This window comes from Musa acuminata, chromosome BXJ3-8 (assembly GCF_036884655.1).
Source record: "Musa acuminata AAA Group cultivar baxijiao chromosome BXJ3-8, Cavendish_Baxijiao_AAA, whole genome shotgun sequence".
Lineage (NCBI taxonomy): Eukaryota > Viridiplantae > Streptophyta > Magnoliopsida > Zingiberales > Musaceae > Musa > Musa acuminata.
Window position 1 is genome coordinate 10,583,290 of NC_088356.1, and position 19,101 is coordinate 10,602,390.

Consider the following 19,101-nt stretch of genomic DNA (forward strand, 5'->3'; position numbering starts at 1 on the left):
GAGTTTTCATTTACTTTCACTAAAATAATATGTAAATCTCTCATCATCAAGTTTGCTATAATCAAGTTTGCCAGTAGATATCAAGTTAAGACGAATATCTGAAACATGCCTAACATCTTTGAGTATCAATTTGCTCCCAATATTGATCTTCAAGTAAATGTCTCCAATACCCATAATCTTCGACGTACCACTGTTTCCCATTCTAACATTACCAAAATCACCAGTAGTGTAAGATCTGAAGAAATTACCATGAAAAGTGACATAAAATGAAGCACTAGAGTCAATCACCCAATTACTATCCTGAGCTACAAGACTGACACAACCGTCATCACAAACAATAATGATATCATCTTTAGCCTATTGGTCTCTTTTTCATTTTTCTTCTTTTCATTCTGTTCTTGTTTTCAAAACCTATACTCTTTATTCATGTGACCTGACCTATTACAGTGGAAATATTTGATATATCTTCTAGACTTGGATCTTCCTCTATAACCATGTGGATTTCTACTATGACTTCTTCCTTGTCTTTTTTGTTATTTAGTAACAAATGCCTCAGAAGAAGATTCACCATATTCTTTCCTTCTGACATTTTTATTTAGCAAATTTTTTTTAATCATATCTATAGTTAGAGTACCACTGCCCTCGTTGCACCCTATCGGTCGCTGCCCTTTTTTTTATCTTTTAATTAATGATTTAAATTCAAATAACCTAATTGTCCAAAAGCACTGGACCAATAGATCCCACATATCGTGGTGTCTTAAAAGTGGCGTTCTATAGTTAGAAATCTTCTGCAGCATGTTTGCAGATCTGAGATTTGATCTCAACATCAGTGTGTCAGAAAAAAAAATGCCACAGTGACAGTGGATAGAATTTAGGATCAAATAGCTAAGTTCATGAATAATGATGCTTGATGGAATGCCAAGTCGGAGAATTAATATATGTTTCATGAATGGCATTCTCCTACTTTGGTCTCCTCCCGTCTCTCTCTGCTCGTGTTTGTTCGAGATACCCGAACCCGATTTAAACGGGTCGGATGGACCGAACGACCCGACCCGTAACATGCCGACCTCCGATTTCTTTAGCCCGCACGCGATTCCAAGCGTGGAGCGGAGGCCACCGAAGCCGAGCTGTTCCTGCCTTGCAACAACACGTGCCAAGAATCCATAATGGTTGGGTGTCGGATCGTTACTCGATCGATACCCCCCTTCTAATGGTTGGATGTTCTTTGTGGGCTCCACAACGTTCGATATAGAGGTATGCGTGCGGGTAGACCCGTCCTGTAATTTGGGCCCGCTGTCTCGAGATTAATTTGGGAGCATTCGGCGGTTTCCCCTTTCGGTTTCCCGTCCTTCTTAGATTGCCCGCATCGTCTCTACCATCTCGCTCCGCCTTCGAGATCCTCCCGGTCTCTCATCTCCGGACCCCGGGCGCTGCCGATCCATTGACCCCTCACCCTTGATTCGCGGCGTTCTGAACCCTATCCCTGGGTGAGACCCGAGGAACGAGTCCGATGGCCCCATCCGTGCCGAAGGTGACGGCAGTCGTGGTCAGCAGCGCCTCCAACTGGTGGGACGAGGTTAACAACTCTGCCCTGTGGCAGGACTGGATCTTCCATATCCTCGCCTTGCTCTATGGCCTCGTCGCTGCCGTCGCCCTCGTAATCTTCCAACCGTTTCTCTCTCTCTCTCTCTCTCTCCCCCCGTCTAATTCCTTCCTTTTTTTTTTGGATTCTGTCGTTGATCTCATTGCCGCGCCCTGGTGTTTCTTTCGACTAGAAAGTTTTGTGTGTCAAAAGACGCAAGGAAAGGGAAAAAGATTGTTTTCTTGTTTCTGAGGTTATTAGGTTTTCTTAAAATTGTTCGAATATTTGAGGGTTTTTTTGGTGGGAAAAAGGTTTGAAATCTTACATCTTTTTTGGGGGGAAGAAGTATTGATTTCTTTATGATTTACAGAGTAGATGGTTGGAGTTGTGAAAACTGGACTAAAAGATCAAACTTTGCAGATTCAACTGATTAGGATCGAATGTAGGGTTCCAGAGTACGGTTGGACGACGCAAAAGGTCTTCCATTTCTTGAATTTCTTGGTAAATGGTGGTATGCACGGATCCCTCTCCATTTGATTTCCACGCATCTGGTAGCACCAGTGGAGCCTTCGCGCATTATGATCTTCTGCTCATGTTGCTTTGGTGTTCGATTGCAGTGAGATCAGCTGTCTTTACATTTCGCAGGAGTGTCCAACGCATAAGGCCCGAGGTTTTTGTTTGACTTCATTCTTTTGCTGGTTTTGAGCGTACAGCTTCAGGCTTCTGTAGCAATTAGCGCACTGTTGCTCCCTTTCAGGTGCTTCAACATGTTCTTCTTGATTTTCCCAGCCTTGCGTTCTTCACAACTTATGCACTTTTGGTGCTCTTCTGGGCTGAGATATATTATCAGGTTTGTTGGGAGGGTTTTCCTCGCTTATTCAAATGGTTCTGATGCTTATCAGTTTATTTTTACTGCATAAAAATGTCACAGGCACGTGCAGTATCGACTGATAGACTCCGGCCAACTTTTTATGCAATTAACTCTGTCATCTATTCCATACAGGTAATTTTGATATTGCACCCTGGATTAGGTGATCTTGCCTGCCTCTTTTTCTTGTATTATAGTAGATCTGTGGTTGAAAGAGAATTACAAATAGAAGTTGGGACGAATAAAATAGCCATCATGGTTTTGTATTTTAGATATTCTTCTACTCTTAGATCATGTTTTATAGAATTGGTTAGCCACAAGCTCTCCTAAGCTCCCTATTAAGCAAATGATGAGAGAATAATGGAAAGATGAGAGATAAACCTAGTGGGAAAGATTATCGTGCCTTCATTAACTTCATTCAAACTCTGCTAGATTTCTCCTTTTTTTTTTTTTTTTAACTCTGGTTATTAGTAAACTGAAATTACTTTTTCTTATTACATTTGTTCCTTCTCTTTGGCTTGTCTCTGCTTATTTTGTCGGGATTTTCACCTTATACAGTTCACAAGTCTTTTCAATGTCCTTTTCTGTGCATCATTCTTTGGATAAGAAGACAATCCTGTACAATTGGTCTGACATGTAAATCTTCACTTACCTAACCAAAAATTCTTACAGATAGCTTTGTGGTTGCTTTTCTGGTGGAAGCCCATTCAGCCTGTGCTTGTATTGTCGAAGTTGTTTTTTGCAGGTACAGTTTAAATACCTGGGTTGTTTTATCTTTTTGGTTAATGCAGCTTATGCTAGTGGAAAACTGAGCAAATTTGTATTAACAGGTGTCTCATTCTTTGCTGCCCTTGGGTTTCTCCTTTATGGAGGGAGGTAATAGCTTTTAGTCATGTACTTCATCATATCATCCATTTGGTCTGAATGTCTTTGAGCATCATTCTGTAATTCTGTCACTGCCAATACTCGTATTGGATTATGAATCAGTTCTGGTTGGTGACTTGTGTAACTTTAACCTAAAGTATGTTGCTTATGATTAGCTTTTATTATTGTCTTCTTTATAATATGAGAAGCGAACTGGTTACTTCTAGTTTTGTTGTTGCTGAATGTTTCAAGTTCCTCAGTATGCTTTCAAGCTATTGGCGATAATGATTGGCTGCAGATGCAGTCCAGATAAGACGAGCACTGTCTATCCATTTCTGCCGATGAGCTTACAGGATGTGCTTTGGATGTCTGAACCATGTAGTCCAAAGAACTGTTGAAGCTGGCTATCATAGTACTAAAATTGAGTTATATGGATCCTTGCATTTGTGTCATTATTTCAAATACCATGGTAATTTGACTATAATATACTCGTTTGACATAATATACGTACGCTATGTTCTGTGAACCCGGTTATCATTGCTGGTTGCAATATGAATTTTAGTGTTTTGACATGATTCTGTTACGGTTGAGAAGCGGTCAAATATAAAATTCATGTACGATGACACTAGGTCACATATAATTATCTAAACATGTAAATATACTTAAAGAAACTTTGTATTTGTAAAAGATGTATTTAGTTATTCTTAAGATTATCATAAAGCCTGAAATAAATTTAAGAAAATTAGATCAGTTTACAATAATGATGATTTTTCGTCTCTTATTTTTCTCCTCATCACTTTTTATTCTTTCTTCTCTCTTTTTCTCTTCTCTTCTCCTTTTTCCTTTCCCTCCCTCTCATCTGTTTTTCATTTTACTTTTTTTATATTAACTGGACAGTCGAGGATGCCAACAAACTTCTACTGAACCTAAGGACTCGTGGAATCCTTGACTGACTTTGCTTCTTTATCTCCTTCCATATCTTTCTTGTAGCATCAGCAGCAACGATGGGTGATTGCATGCACTGCATTGGTGAGCAACAATGGGCAGCATGCCTTCCCATGGCAGCAATGGCTGGTGATATGCCTGGTTCTGTTTAAACTGACCACAGTCAATTGAGTCTGGACTTTAAGTCTAGTTGTTTTGTGGTTGACTTTCTGTAACATCCCATTAGTCCCACATCGGAAGTAGGCAATGTGTATGATTGGCTTATAAGGGTCTGATGAGTGTACTATTATCAACTTCAGCTTAAGCATTTTGGTCAGTGGATTAGACCAAACGAAGTTGATAGGCTAATTAGCTCATCAGGCTCGGGTCATAATATTTGGTATCAGAGCCGACCTAGCATTTGGGCATGGTGAGGGGGCTCGAGTAGGAAAGGACTACCCGTAGACGGAGTAAGAGGACTCGTCACGACGTGGAGCCACCACTGAGCTATGCCTCACATGCACTATGCTAGGGTCTGATCTGAGTTATGTTGAGGCTTGACGAGGACGTCAAGCCTTTGAGTGGGGGTGATTGTAATATCCCATTAGTCCCACATCGGAAGTGGGCAATGTGTATGATTGGCTTATAAGGGTCTGATGAGTGTACTATTATCAACTTCAGCTTAAGCATTTTGATCAGTAGATTAGACCAAACGAAGTTGATAGGCTAGTTAGCTCATCAGGCTCGGGTCATAATACTTTCTCTGATTGTTCTGCATATCGGACACTGGCACACATGTCATGTCATGTTGACATGGGTATGATGGGTGAATTGATTTGTCTGAGCACCATAGCTGATATACCAATGCATCAACTGCACCACTCAGTGGGGTTAAGTGATTTTTTGGTTATTTATTGTTCTATCAAAGCATATCAGACCTTAATAGATGGTACATACCAGTCTAATGAGATTCTAATACAGATACTAGAATTTGACTTTTTTTATGCGAACTGTGGGATTACCCATTCTTTTTTAAAACACATTTACCATTTAGGAAGGAGGATTCTGTCCTCTTTGGATGACTGACAATTTAGCATGCTTCTTAGGGTCTATAACTACTAGCCTTTTGATGGTTTGATTTGACCACATGTGTTCCACATTTTTATATTTCTACTCGGTTACAGCTTTTAACTAGTTTTATTTGTTGATACTTATAGGCTTTTTCTGATGTTGCAACGCTTCCCTGTTGAATCAAGAGGGAGACGGAAAAAGTTACAGGAGGTATATCTAAAATTGTCTATATTGAACGGTAGAGCTCTTTGGTGTCTGTAGTTTCTTCTGGCTGACTTATTGCTTTTGTAGGTTGGTTATGTAGCAACTATATGTTTCTCCTGCTTTTTAGTGAGATGCATAATGGTAAGTTTGATTCCTGTAGTGCAGTTACTGCTATTCTCTGTTCCTAACCCATTCGACGAATCAAGCGATTTTTTAATAATGGTTTGCATTAAATTATTTTCTGATTCACAGATGTGCTTTAACGCATTTGACAAAGCTGCAGACCTTGATGTTCTCAACCATCCTATTTTGAACTTCCTGTACTACCTGGTATGAACTTGTCTTTTTGTTGCAGTTATAGAAGTAGGCTCTACAAATAATGAGCTTTGGTTGGTAACATTCTGATTATTGTTTTACATTTACAGGTGTCGTATCAGTGTTTATTTTTCTAAATTATTTTAAAGCTCTGGTTTAAGCTGAGACACTTCATCCGTTGAACAGAAGTCACATCGACCTTCTGTTCATTTCTTCATAATGATATGATTAAATATCCAACTGACTGTTTTACTGTTTCTTATCGTGTTGAAGATTAACATATCACTCATGTTGGCAAGTCTTAGACATATCTGTTTCATGCTTTTGACAATTCGAGTAGTGATTGAGCTTTATAGAACTCATCTAATAAGTTCTAAAACTGGGAAAAAATGATAATAGCCAACAAAAGCAAGGTATGACTGAAAACCAGAACTAGGACTGGATAATCATGAAAATCATAGTTGTACATGGATCTATGCTCTATAACTTTATTAAGCCTGCAGTTCTAGAAGTTTCTAGATAATAAAAGGAGGCTCAAACTATTTATTATTCTCTGACGAAGTAGAGAATTAAAGGTGCTTATTCATTAGTGAACTGTTGTTAACCACAAGAATGCCCCACACAGTTTGTTATTCCTCCTATATAACCGACACTATTCTATTTGTTAACAAATATATTTTTTGTATAATTTTATGAAAATATGGTGTATCCTCCTTGGTTTAGTCTGATTTTATATTTGCCAACTTTCTACCTGAGACATCGCACTTCATCCACCTAAGGTTTAGTACATTGATTTATGAAAATATTAAGGGAAAAAAATTATGGTCTACTCACCTTGGTTTAGCCTCATAATATATTGTTCACTGCAGTACAAAAAGTGGCACTTAAACCACTTGAGTTGAGGTCCGTTGGTCTCGGGGTCTTTATTGCCTACTTGGCTCCGAACCATTATGTAAATTACTTCTGCACCAAGATTTGAATTCTTACAAAGGTGGCAAGCACATAACTATAGTCGTAAAATAGTTGACAAGACCCAAGGCTTGATGGGATTAGGCTGCTTGTTTAACAAAAGGGCTAAAATTAACTTGGTTGGAGTGTCTGTCACTAGTTGAACAAATGGGCTATGTGAAACCCGGCTAACCTGCAAGTGAATAAACTATATATTTTTAAAAATAAAATAGTCAGTTCCTCAAATTTCAGTTGTTGAAAACCTGCATGAACCAATTAAAGCTTTAAAGTTTTGTACTGAAGTTTGTTTTGCGGTTACATTCTAGTTTTTCATCCTTTTATTTTTGAGACATGCATTCACAACGGGTTGCTGGAACTTTCTATGTACTTTATTCATGTGTTTGACTCCTCTATTTGATGTGCAGCTAGTGGAAATTATACCCTCATCTCTCGTTCTTTTTATCCTAAGGAAGCTACCTCCAAGACGTGGAATCACTCAATATCATCCCATTCATTAGTCAGGGTTTTGGTTGTTTAGTCGAAGAGTTCAGATCATAGGATCGCCAAGTGTATCCTCCCTCAAGGAGAAAAAGAATGAAGGATGTAAAGATGCCATAATGTTGTTGGATGGTGGTGGAGAGACTGGTTTCTGGAGTGAGTGTTATGTACATGTGGAGACTGTAGATATGTAAATTGTGGCATGCCAGTTCAGTTGATATTCCTCTTTGTGAAATTAATTGCAGATTAAGGTTTGGGGGGTGTGGTTTTTGGTTTAAGTTTTGTGTCAGTGAATCAATCACACATAGATGCTTGAAATCTCATGCAACGTTTGCTCACAGTCTACGTTTACGTTTTGCCTGGAATATATATATGCTGGTGTGCTGAATTCACAATCAGCTCTGGACTGCTATACTGAATACTACTATGTACCAATTTGTCGAGCTGTTTAAGGATGCATTATGGCTGAATAATTGTAAACAAAGACCGAGAGGAAGAAAGATCAAATGTATCCATGAAATGGTGCATACCTCTGGGTGGAAATGTTGAGATGTCACAGTGGAGAATTCTGAGAGCTCCTTTGATGAGAAGGCAGCTACAAGGTATCATCTTTTAGACCTCTCTCTCTCTCTCTCTCTCTCTCTCTCTCTCAACAACCACCAGTCCTTATTCACAAGGTGTTGAAGGTTAGTTACTTTTGATTACTGGAATATATATATATATATATATATATATATATATATATATATATATATATATATATATATATATATATATATATATATATATATATATATATATATATATATATATATATATATATATATATATATAGAATAAGGAGCTCTCGGAAGGACTGGTGTTTTGGTACAAATGTCCTTGACTTGCTGTTTCCTGCTTATGTTATGCTTAGATTATGGCAATAAGAACTTTGGTCATTGTCAGCTTAGATTATGGTAATGAATACTTGGCAAGTTTTATCTCTGTTGTGTGTTCATTTTGTTAGCTACACATCACTATCCATAAAAGCATCTGATACTTATGGGGACTATGTAGTCTTTTTAACCCTGTGCCGTATTCAAGTTAGATTGAGTGTTTGTTTACATTTCCTCATGCAGATTAGCATTCATTCTTCAACAGAGTTGTGTCATTATGGTCCAAAAAGTGACCCATCTTCCATTTAGTTGTGTTGATGATCAATGAGAAATGATTTCTGGATCCTGCAGATGAGTTGGGCTCCTGCCACAGAAAAGACTACATGGCCGAACTCTAATTCCACTTCCGATACGAAGCGTAAGGACATGTCCGGTTGTCGTTCGGTCAATGAGTGACATGATGGCGATTTCCTTTTAAGCATCTGAAGCTCCATCAAGTCAAACTGCACTCCTTTTATGTCTGCTCCCATCTGCGAAAAGCTGTCGTGCCCAACCCCTGCGCTCCAAAGCCAGCATTTAATGAAAGGCCTGTGTGGTTCTCACGGTGCAGCAGGTGGATGAAAGAGGCAAGTTTGCCAACAGGACGAAGTTTTCACGGAGATGTCTTGCCGACTAAGCTTTCCCATTAGCTGGCGAAATGATAGCTTTGCTCCTCGATCAAAGCCAACAACAGATTGAAATTGCATGCCGGAGAAGGTATGCGATGATTTTCTGTTTTGTGAAGATGTGGAGAGCGAGAGTAACTCATCTTTTACATGTATCTGCCACAGCTTGAAGACGTTTGATGTCCTTCCGCTGACGCTTCTTTTGTCGATAACAAGAGAGTTGAATTGACCGAAAGAATGACCCGCCAAGCGTTTGTGTAAATGCTTCAAAGGTATCTTAACATTATCAACTTCTGTCACCCTCTTGTGATACATCACATCTCATCTCTAGGAATCTAATTCGACTCCCGTGGGAACGATGTGCGAAGTAAAATGTACGACCGTTCCCCCGCTTGCCTCTGGTCGTTTCTTTCTTGTTTAGGTAGGGGGGTACGGTACCCGTACCTCAGTGACGGGAAGCGGGCGTGCACGGACCTTGACTCGCTGCTCCCCGGTCCTGACCGGTCCGGTCATTGGTAGCGCAATAATTCGTGGATCGACCGGGCCCGCGCGCGTCGTCGCCCTGTTCGTTATTTTCGCGAAGGTTAGGGGTGTTTTCGGAACACAAAAACTGTAGCCGAGTCTCCTCTGGGCCGCGACGTCCGTACGGAACTGGCTGCGAGCGACAGGCCCACGTGGAGTTAAGTACACATGTCACATCGCGTGTGTCACCTAGCGGGCGCCCGCGGTCCCAGCTCACCGCTTTAGGACACTTGATGGGTACACAGCTTGCCGTGGGGGGGTTTTGGACGCGGTTTTACGTGTTTGCAGCCAACTTTCCGCAACCCGATCCATTACCTATCCTCTGAGAAGAAGCCGAGGACCTGGGCCCCGCTGTCCCCACCGCGTATGTGAGAAGGACACAGAATAATGGTAGCGAAATTATTGTTCCTTTCGCCACAGCGACGACGTCTCTGGATGAGAGTTCGGTCGCGATCGAGCATAGAAAGCTGTATGCGGTGCCGACATCCGTCGCCCGATATCTTCGATCTTCTTTGAGATCCGTGAAATGAGAATCCGTCGGTGATGATGCACTTTCCGCATGAACCGTTTTCTACTCCTTCTACGCGGTTGCGATAAAAGGCGAGAAATTTGATTTGATGTGTTTTTGGCGAGGGGGTAATATTGAAATCTTGATCGATCCATCCATCGCTGCTCCGCCGTCTACTGTTTCGGGTTCAGAGATTCTTGGGGAGAGGGGTGGGGGGAGGAGGACGGGGATCCCATGGCGATCTCGAGGAACGAGAGCTTCTCCGAGCTCGGATGACCTCTCCTCCCGGAACCACAAGGGAGTGCGCTTCCTCGCCAGTTTCCTCCGCGTCGTTGGCGGTTCTTCGTAGCTCGGAGCTGTTCAGATCGCATCTTTTCCTTCAAGAACGTGGCATTTGTAAGGCGGTGTCGGGGTCGGCATTTCTACGTTTGAGAGTTAGGTCTGCCATCTAGTTGTTTCGGCATCTTGAGGAGATTTGGAGAAACCCTAACTTAGTTCTTGATGTGTTCTTGGGAGCTCCACTTCTTGACGTTGGTTCGGTTCATCGAATTGCGGCGAGGGAATTGAGTCGTCTTGGGAAGATGAAGCTTTCCACAGTAGGTATCGGTCAGCAAGAACCAGAAGGTAGCGCCCTTACTTGGCGTATTTTTATTGCATCTTAGTCCTATCCTCTTGCCGAGATGAAAGACCGTGGTCCTCATGGTGTTATATCAGAGGAGGAGAAGAGATGCTTGAATTCTGAGCTCTGGCACGCCTGCGCTGGACCACTTGTGTGCTTACCGACAGCCGGTACTCGGGTTGTCTACTTCCCCCAGGGCCATAGTGAGCAGGTGAAAGATCCGATCTTTGCCTACTTCTCTTCTTTCTTCCCCAGAGAAGTTAACGCTGGTTTTACTTAAGGTTGCTGTGTCGACAAACAAGGAAGCGGAGGGTCATATCCCTAATTATCCAAGCTTGCCCCCTCAGTTGTTTTGCCAGCTCCACAATGTCACGATGCATGTCAGTTCTTGCAGTAATTTCCGTGTCCGGATTTCAATATTTCTAGATGTGAAGAATAATTGGTGGCTGTACATATTGTAGGCAGATCCAGAAACAGATGAAGTTTATGCTCAGATGACTTTGCAACCTTTAAGACTGGTAAATCGAATGAGATATGCACTTTCTATGTTTCGATTGTATTTTCTCCTTAGGTGAAGGTATTGGACGTAATTGATATTGTCTGCAGCAAGAGCAGAAAGATGCTTATTTTCTTATTGAGATGGGCGTTGTAAGCAAGCAGCCAGTGAATTATTTCTGCAAGACTCTAACGGCAAGTGATACGAGCACACATGGAGGGTTTTCTGTGCGTCGTCGAGCAGCTGAGAAAGTCTTCCCTCCCCTGGTGTGTTGGTAAAATGAAAAATGTATAAATTTCTCAATGGCAATTTTTTGGAAGCAGGGGAAATGAGCTAATCGACTGTGCTGCTTCATCATTGGATGTTATAGGATTTCTCGCAGCAGCCACCAGCTCAGGAGCTTGTTGCCCGTGACCTTCACGGTGTTGAATGGAAGTTCAAGCACATCTACCGAGGTAAGTATAGCCGTCCTGGCCTCATCAGATGTTGTTCTAGCCAAAATCTCAATTGGTTGGTGTTCTTAGTTCATTTTTCGGAACATGAATAAGAATTAAGAAAAATCGACTGGAACAAACATTTTTTTTGTTAAGTGTACTAATTCTCCCTGTCCAAGAGAATAGGCATGCAAATTCTTGGGGTTCTCTTGTACCTTTAAACTTGGTAAATAAACAAAATAACCTAACCAAGTTGTCCGCTCCCAATTGGCCCTTATCTTAAGTTTCCGAAGAACAATGTGTCAGGCTATGAATTGATTAAGCCAAAAGAATAATTGGTTCGTGGCCAAAGTACTATAGTCAATGTAATTGTTCCCAAGAAAATATGGGGGCACCTAATTCTGGACAGAGTCTAGGTTTGGAAGAAAGCTTGAAGAACATTTCTTGGGTGTAGAAGTCTAAACGAGAACTTATTACTATGAAGTAAGAAAGGATTTCTTGATCAGAATATGGGAGTAAAAACGTATGGTTTGATGGGTGCTATTGGGCTGTGTTGCTAGGTTTTTTTTCTTTTTTTCTTTACTATGAAGGTCATGGCCATTTTCAAGTGTTCCTAAAATTTTCTAGTTTTGCATCGAGCTAGCACTCTTCTTACCATCATTTCTTCTTTGGAGGAGCATGAAATTTCATTCCTTAGGTTTGCTAACTCGACTAGTTTTAGGATACTTTTAACTTCAAATTTCACCCTTTACAAGGCTTGCTATTTGGGCGATATAGGATCATCAGGGGGCTTTTATTTGAATGTTATAAAGAGATGGAAATATATCGATGAGTATCATAACAAGGAAACTTGTTCTCCCAATCAAATATGAGAATTTATTTTCTTTGGAGAAATAGTGTTGCAATGATTGATGTCATGATTTATGCTGTGTTATTATTCTGCCTATTCTTTGTAAGTTTTTATTTTCTCTTGTCCTTCAAGATCTATTAAAAAAAGGAGAAAATAATGAATGGATGTCTTCACACATTATGTGTGAGCGGTTATTTTTTCAATAATATGATTTTTCCGTTCAAGTATGAGACATGTGGAGGAGTGTGTGATGTTTATCCTGCAAGCTTTTTCTTGAGCCAGATATTTGATAGTTCTCTTTTTTTTATTTTATTTTTTTATTATTATAATTCTATCTTTCTTTCTCATCTTATTTTCTCAAAAATAAAACCTGGAGCTGAGGAAAAGTGCATTTAGACAGCCTATAGATGTCAGGGATCTGTTGAAAGTTGATTACAATTTGACATAGCGTGAGGCTTCTTTTTTGTAGTACGAAAGAGGAAAATGATAAATCAAGCTATATGTCGTCACAAACCTTCTTTCTCTTCTAGTGTCAGACTAAACGAGATCTCATACTACATTAGTGGCAAGACCTTGATCCCTAGGGATCTGTTTGCTGCTCACTCTAATCTAAGATTTGCTCGCAATTTGGATCCTTCTATCCTTTCATGCACAAAAATTAACTAGTTATAAGAGCAGCGTCAGTCCTTTATTTAAAGGTCAGATTTTGACAGCTTGAACGAGAACTTTTACTACTGTGCCACCTTGAGTATTGTTCCCATCTAAGTTGCAAAATAGTCCAAAATGTGGAGCATCAGATTTATTTGTCAACTTTGCTAATTTACTTATATGCATCTAAGTTGGTTTTGGAGGAATATGAAAATTATTATTTCAGATGGCTGACCATAAAAACCTACTGCAACTATGTTGGTCACTTTTTAGATTTTCTTCGTATTTCATCTTCTGATTGCAGGTCAACCAAAAAGGCATCTGCTTACTACAGGCTGGAGTGTGTTCATCGGTGCCAAGAGATTAGTCGCTGGGGATTCTGTTCTTTTTATCTGGTTTGCTTAGTTTGTTTTGGTTCTTCCGTGATGCATAATGATTGAGATGGGAATCTCTCTCCTTTTCTTCTGATGTATAAAATATGAGTTTGTGCATTGTCTTTAGGAATGAAAAGAATCAGCTTTTGTTGGGAATCAGGCGTGCTAATCGTCCTCAAACTGTGATGCCATCATCAGTTTTGTCAAGTGACAGCATGCATATAGGGCTGCTTGCTGCAGCAGCTCATGCTGCTGCTACAAACGGCTGTTTTACAGTATTTTACAATCCAAGGCAGCTGCCATACTCTTGTACATGCAATTGTCTTTTTCTTGTACATGTACAAGTGTTCATTGATTATTCCTGGTTGAAATTTTCATAGGGCAAATCCATCTGAGTTCGTGATACCACTTTCTAAGTATGTTAAGGCTGTATTTCACACACGTGTGTCAGCTGGGATGCGATTTCGGATGCTCTTTGAGACTGAAGAATGCAGTATTCGCAGGTAATTATTTCCATGTATTCAACTCTCGTGGTTTTACTCACAAAATGGTACAACATCATGAAACCATCTGGTTTGTGAGCTCAGCTGGATGATTCTTGTTGATTAAGGGTTTCTGAAACATTTTTTTTTATTCAATTTCATGTTGAGCGAAGGTATATGGGAACAATTACTGGCACAAGTGATTTGGATCCTGTACGCTGGCCAAATTCGCATTGGAGATCGGTCAAGGTAAATATTATAATGTAGGTTCTATTTCTCATATAAATTCTGGATCAAGTAGCAGAATAAGGTCTACTTTTATTTGTTAATTAGCTGTTAGGTTAATTCATGATATATCCTTTTGCTTCTCTGCATGGTTATTGCACATCATAAAAATATTTTATTATCAATATCTCCTCTGTCCATTAAACTTTGTAAACAGATAGTCCTAACTTATCAGCTTTTTACTACCTGCACATATTACTCTCATGCTTTGACTATCATTTATTGAGTTTTCAAGCATGATCTCCAATTCTATATATTTTTTCCTGCTGCAACATATGAGCAGCTCCACTCGATCTGTAGCATATGATTCGAACAATTACCATTAGCTTCAGCCTTCAAGTTTGTCTATTTAGTAAGAACCTACCCATGTCTATCACAGCAGCATGGGTTGCACTTGTGAATGGTGCATGTGATTTGAAATGAAATTTAGAAAAACACGTTGCGCACAACCACACTCAAATCCAGTAATCTCTAGAAATTCTTATTGATAATTCACCTATATGCATGTAAGATTTGGTAGCATAATGGTTTATCTTACAAATATTGAATATTGATTTCCACCAATTCATGGTAGAAAAGAAAATTTTCCAAAATTTAGAAAAGATTATATCCTTCCATGCTGTCGTGTAATATCACTTTTGCCTTGATTACATTTGAACTGCTCCTTTCTTGCTATATGTTCCACGTTGGTCATAAACAGCTCAAGGGCACATGTGATATTGCTTGCTGCCTTGGTAAGTTTTGAAATGACTGTCTGGTGATGTTTGTAATAACTTGGTGCCCATCTCATGGGCTTTGGTTCTACTTTCCTTCTTTGCTCTCTTCCATTGATGGGTTACCTTGTGAGTTTTGTTCGAGAAACGAGCTGTTCTTTTCTTCGTTACAATTGTTAGCTGTTATTGAAGTAATATGTACCGTTCTAGTAATTGCAGGTTGGCTGGGATGAATCGACAGCAGGTGAGAGGCAGCCAAGAGTGTCATTGTGGGAAATCGAGCCTCTAACAACCTTTCCCATGTATCCGTCTTTGTTTCCTCTTAGGCTAAATCGTCCTTGGCATCTTGGAGGCCCTTTTTCTCAGGGTATATCTTTTTGCTTCGCTAGTACAGACTGTTCTTACTTATTATGAAATAATGCCTAGTGTTGCTTGTTGTTCTTTATTGAAAAGCATGTAGAAGAAGAAGTAAAACTATATCATTTGCTTATTTTACCTCTGTTCACTGATAATCTAACCTTGGGAAGGGCATTTGCATGTGTCTCATATCATCCTGATATTAGTCTCCAGAATGTTGCACCTTTAACGGTTCTCAATAGCTGCTACTTGCTAAAGCTGTCATTACTGCAATTGTGAGATCATCCATACCTTTGAATCATCTGTCATAGCTAATAAGGAAGTGTACCAAAGTAAATTGACCATTCATTGTATGCTTTGAGTATCTTTTCTTGCAATCTTAGACACCAAAGAAGATGAGCTAAATGCCCCCATATGGCTGAGGAATGATGCTGGTGAACAAGGCTCGCATCCCTTCAATTCCCCATCGCTTGGTATGGGCTCCTGGATGCATGAGAGACTCGAGCCGTTGCTACCAGGGAATGAGGTCAGTCAGTACCAAGCCATGTCAGCTGCCGCTTTGGAGGCCATTCGAGGCGTGGATATTCTGAGACCACATCTTTTACAATATCAGCAACCATTTCAATTTCTCCAACATTTGCAGCATCAAGATTTTCAGCAGGTCATCAGTTCTCCATCACTACGTTTATTAGAGAACCAACCAACCTCTGTTCCACAGCAACAGTTGCAGCAGCTACTAAGTGAACAGCACAAGCAGCAGGTTCAACAAACACATGCCTATGCAGACACATTTGAGATTCCCAACAATCACCCGCAGCAACAGTCGAGTTTGTCCTCTCAATTTTATGAGAAGCCCATCATTCCAGATTCAAGCTTTAATATCTTTCCCATCACAACATCGAGTTCTGTCCAGGGTATATTTGGATCTACTTACCCTGAAGGGAACACTGACCTTCTTAACTGTTCTCAACTTGGTCAGAGCCAGCAGCCAATGAAACCAAAACACAATGAGTCTCAGGTGACTCCTTTCGGTGCTGGAGCTCTTCTTCCATCATTTGCAGAGAAGGATGGTTCTGGTGGAAATCAAAATTGTCCTAGTTTCCAGAATCATGTCTCCTCTCTCCTCTCTATTGCAGCTCCTAACTTAACTATGAATGCAACTCTCGGTGATGCATCTGCCACGCCATATGTTGCTTCATGCATTCAAAACTCTCTTTATGGATATTTGGATGAATCATCAAACTTACTGCAAAATTCAGGAGAGAGCAATCCACAATCCCAAACTTTTGTGAAGGTAACAGCTACAAATTTTGGTGATTGTGCTACATCTGTAAGTTGGATGCCTGTAAGTTGTTGTGCTCTCCCATGCAGGTTTATAAGTCTGGATCAGTTGGACGGTCTTTAGACATATCCCGGTTCAGCAACTACGATGAACTGCGTGTGGAGCTGGGTCATATGTTTGGAGTTGGGGGTCTATTGGAAGATCCTCGTAGATCAGGCTGGCAGCTTGTATTTGTCGACAGGGAGAACGATGTGATTCTCCTTGGAGACGATCCCTGGGAGTAAGATATCCTTTCCAGCATCTTCAATTCATGTTCAATAAAAAATCCAAAGAAATCACTGGGTATACTGATGATTTATGTTCCATCAAAAACTAGTTTAGTGGTCTGGACTTCTGCATGAATTTTTCTTCAATGTTGAAAACAATTTGGAGCCTGGAGATTCTTAGAATAGGCATAAACTCATCTTAGTATCTGAATAAGTGAAGCATATATAATATTGTACATACTATATATGTTTCATAGTGGAGTTAACTTCATTTCATTCTCAATGCAGATCATTTGTGAATAATGTCTGGTATATCAAAATACTTTCTCCTGAAGATTTGCATAAGATGGGAAAGCAGGGGATTGATTGAGTCCACAAGTTTATCCTCTTGAGTCTCAAGGAAAAGTGAAATGGTATGTTATGTAAATGTAAATCAATATTTTAGTACCTAAAGTTGGACAATCCTCGTGACTTTTCTGCTCTACTATCAATTGTTATTTTTGATATCTTCACCATCATCACCAGTAGCAATTCTCTTGATTCTAATGACATTCTTCATTCTTTAAAAATGAAAAAACCATATCATTTGCAAATTTTAAAAATCTTTAAAAAAATGGTGGGTGATATAGAGTTATTTTTATGCACAGATTGGGGAATTGTAGATCAAGTCATTGAAGTTTCCATGACTAAATGCATCTTAGGAGGTTTCTGCATCTGCTTTACGATGATTTGTTGTAGTGCTTGCACACCCTGTGACTATTAATGCACATATAGATAAAGCATTCAAAGTGAATCAAATAAAATCATTATGGCATCTACTACATGACATGAGCAAATTCCATTAGATTTACAGTGTTTTTCTTTTCGAGAGAGAGAGAACTTAGTCACATATTTCGGCTGCACCAAGTTACAAACAAAACTTGTGTGGATTATTTAGGAAAGAGTGACAGGAAGCTAATAAACTAAATGAACCACACATTGCAACTTGCATATGCATATGAACATCAGGATTTTGGTTGGCTTCATTTCTTTGGCTGGTTAATAAATTTACTTATGGAAGAGTCGTATATTTCTTTGAAGCCTGCATCAAGTATGTTGTTGACTTTTACTTCTATCATTACATGTGGAAAGGACTTACTGTCATGGAATCTTCATCTATCAATTTCAGAAAGAAACTTTAATAACATCTGTCTTTTGGGCTGTCGTAATCTTTCCAGGTTTCCTGTATGCATGTCCCAAGTGGTTACTCCTGAGTGATATCTTTTGTTAGGACATCACCTAACATCTGCAAGGTCAATCATCTCTGGTTCTATAAATTATGTGTTGCCTTCCCCATGCTTTATAGCATATGTTGCCAATCATAATCTGCTCAAAACTAGATCTTGTAATTATGATTGTGACTTTCTGAGTGCCTGCACTATGTTTTACATTTGACACCCTGAACAAGTGATGTGTTGTAGAACCCCCTTGCAATCAGTATACTGTATCTGCTTTCTGGTTAATTTAGTTGATCTCAGTGATCTATACTTGTATGTGTGTGCGCGCGCGCTTGTCGGAGCGGTTGTGACATGATTGCGTTGCATGTTTATAGCATCTCATGTTTTGTTTTTCTATAAAATCTATTAGGCGATTTGCCTTAAAAAGTCATTTTTTTTAAGTATATTTTATTTTTAATTTTCTCAGATGATGCTTTTTTGTTTTGAATAATATCCAAGACATAATGGTACTATTTTTTCATCAATTATAGTGTTTTGACTTGTTGCAATGTTTTGATTATCGGAATAAAAATATTATAAAATTTATTTAATTTATAAATTTAATTAAAATAATTTTAAGTCTAAAAATTTAGTATTATAATGATCTATATAGACAACTAAAAAGATATAATATTATATTATTTATACTATTTTTAAATAATTTTATAATATTTTTTTTATTAAAAATAATAATATTATTGAAAAATATTATAAGTAGGTCAAATAAAATCAAAGTTCCACTAGACTTCGTCTGATATAGCATAGTAGGACTTAATTTGGTATTTGTATGTTAAGTATGGCATTACTCAAATAGGGATTAAAAAATAGTTTGTTATAATGTTTTGATTATCGTAATAAAGATGTTATAAAATTTAATTAAAAACGTTATAAGTGATCTGAATGGATGTCAACCAAATCAATTATATGATATCGTAATACTTTATGAGTAATGATAATAAAAAAGGTATAATATAATATTATTTATGATATCTTAACAAAAGTATTGTAGTATTTTATTAAAAAAATATTATAATGATGAAAAAATTAGTAAAAAAATTGACGAGAAAAAAGTATCATTGCGATTGGAAAAAAAAAAATCAAAGCAAAAGAGTTTTCTTTTTTTTTCTTAAGAAAACTTTTGAGGGAAACCGCCCAAACTTATTCAAACAAATAAAGATTATAAAAGCCAAAATTA

At 38.9% G+C, this 19,101-nt stretch overlaps 2 protein-coding genes across 3 annotated transcripts; both read left to right on the forward strand.

Annotated features, from left to right (window-relative positions):
• The first annotated feature begins 1,336 nt into the window (after positions 1-1,336).
• Positions 1,337-7,552, forward strand: LOC135643989 (tobamovirus multiplication protein 3-like). The gene is made up of 11 exons (XM_065161323.1): positions 1,337-1,657; positions 2,003-2,093; positions 2,200-2,252; positions 2,340-2,432; positions 2,514-2,585; positions 3,123-3,195; positions 3,281-3,326; positions 5,456-5,519; positions 5,601-5,654; positions 5,766-5,843; positions 7,202-7,552. The coding sequence occupies exons 1-11, from the start codon at positions 1,511-1,513 to the stop codon at positions 7,292-7,294; spliced, it is 864 nt and encodes a 287-aa protein (XP_065017395.1). The 5' UTR covers positions 1,337-1,510; the 3' UTR covers positions 7,295-7,552.
• A 1,761-nt stretch (positions 7,553-9,313) lies between these two features.
• On the forward strand, positions 9,314-18,182 carry LOC135645499 (auxin response factor 12-like). Of its 2 annotated transcripts, XM_065163923.1 has the most exons (15): positions 9,314-10,468; positions 10,559-10,674; positions 10,745-10,843; positions 10,925-10,981; positions 11,070-11,225; positions 11,330-11,414; positions 13,196-13,286; positions 13,393-13,557; positions 13,646-13,768; positions 13,921-13,996; positions 14,965-15,112; positions 15,486-16,396; positions 16,474-16,664; positions 16,939-17,063; positions 17,868-18,182. In XM_065163923.1, the coding sequence occupies exons 1-14, from the start codon at positions 10,426-10,428 to the stop codon at positions 17,018-17,020; spliced, it is 2,343 nt and encodes a 780-aa protein (XP_065019995.1). In that variant the 5' UTR covers positions 9,314-10,425; the 3' UTR covers positions 17,021-17,063; positions 17,868-18,182. The 2 variants fall into 2 exon arrangements, with proteins under 2 accessions (XP_065019995.1, XP_065019996.1); XM_065163924.1 differs by lacking the exon at positions 9,314-10,468 and having other exon boundaries at positions 10,652-10,674; positions 10,929-10,981.
• Positions 18,183-19,101: the final 919 nt, after the last annotated feature.

Bases quoted from the DNA above. Each gene is read 5' to 3' on its own strand.
- LOC135643989 (XM_065161323.1), top strand. From the start codon at position 1,511: ATGGCCCCATCCGTGCCGAAGGTGACGGCAGTCGTGGTCAGCAGCGCC. The intron at 2,586-3,122 runs GTAATTTTGATA...AAATTCTTACAG, and splicing joins CTGTCATCTATTCCATACAG to ATAGCTTTGTGGTTGCTTTT. The intron at 3,327-5,455 runs GTAATAGCTTTT...TGATACTTATAG, and splicing joins TTTCTCCTTTATGGAGGGAG to GCTTTTTCTGATGTTGCAAC.
- LOC135645499 (XM_065163923.1), top strand. From the start codon at position 10,426: ATGAAGCTTTCCACAGTAGGTATCGGTCAGCAAGAACCAGAAG. The intron at 10,844-10,924 runs GTCAGTTCTTGC...TACATATTGTAG, and splicing joins TCCACAATGTCACGATGCAT to GCAGATCCAGAAACAGATGA. The intron at 16,665-16,938 runs GTAAGATATCCT...TTCTCAATGCAG, and splicing joins CTTGGAGACGATCCCTGGGA to ATCATTTGTGAATAATGTCT.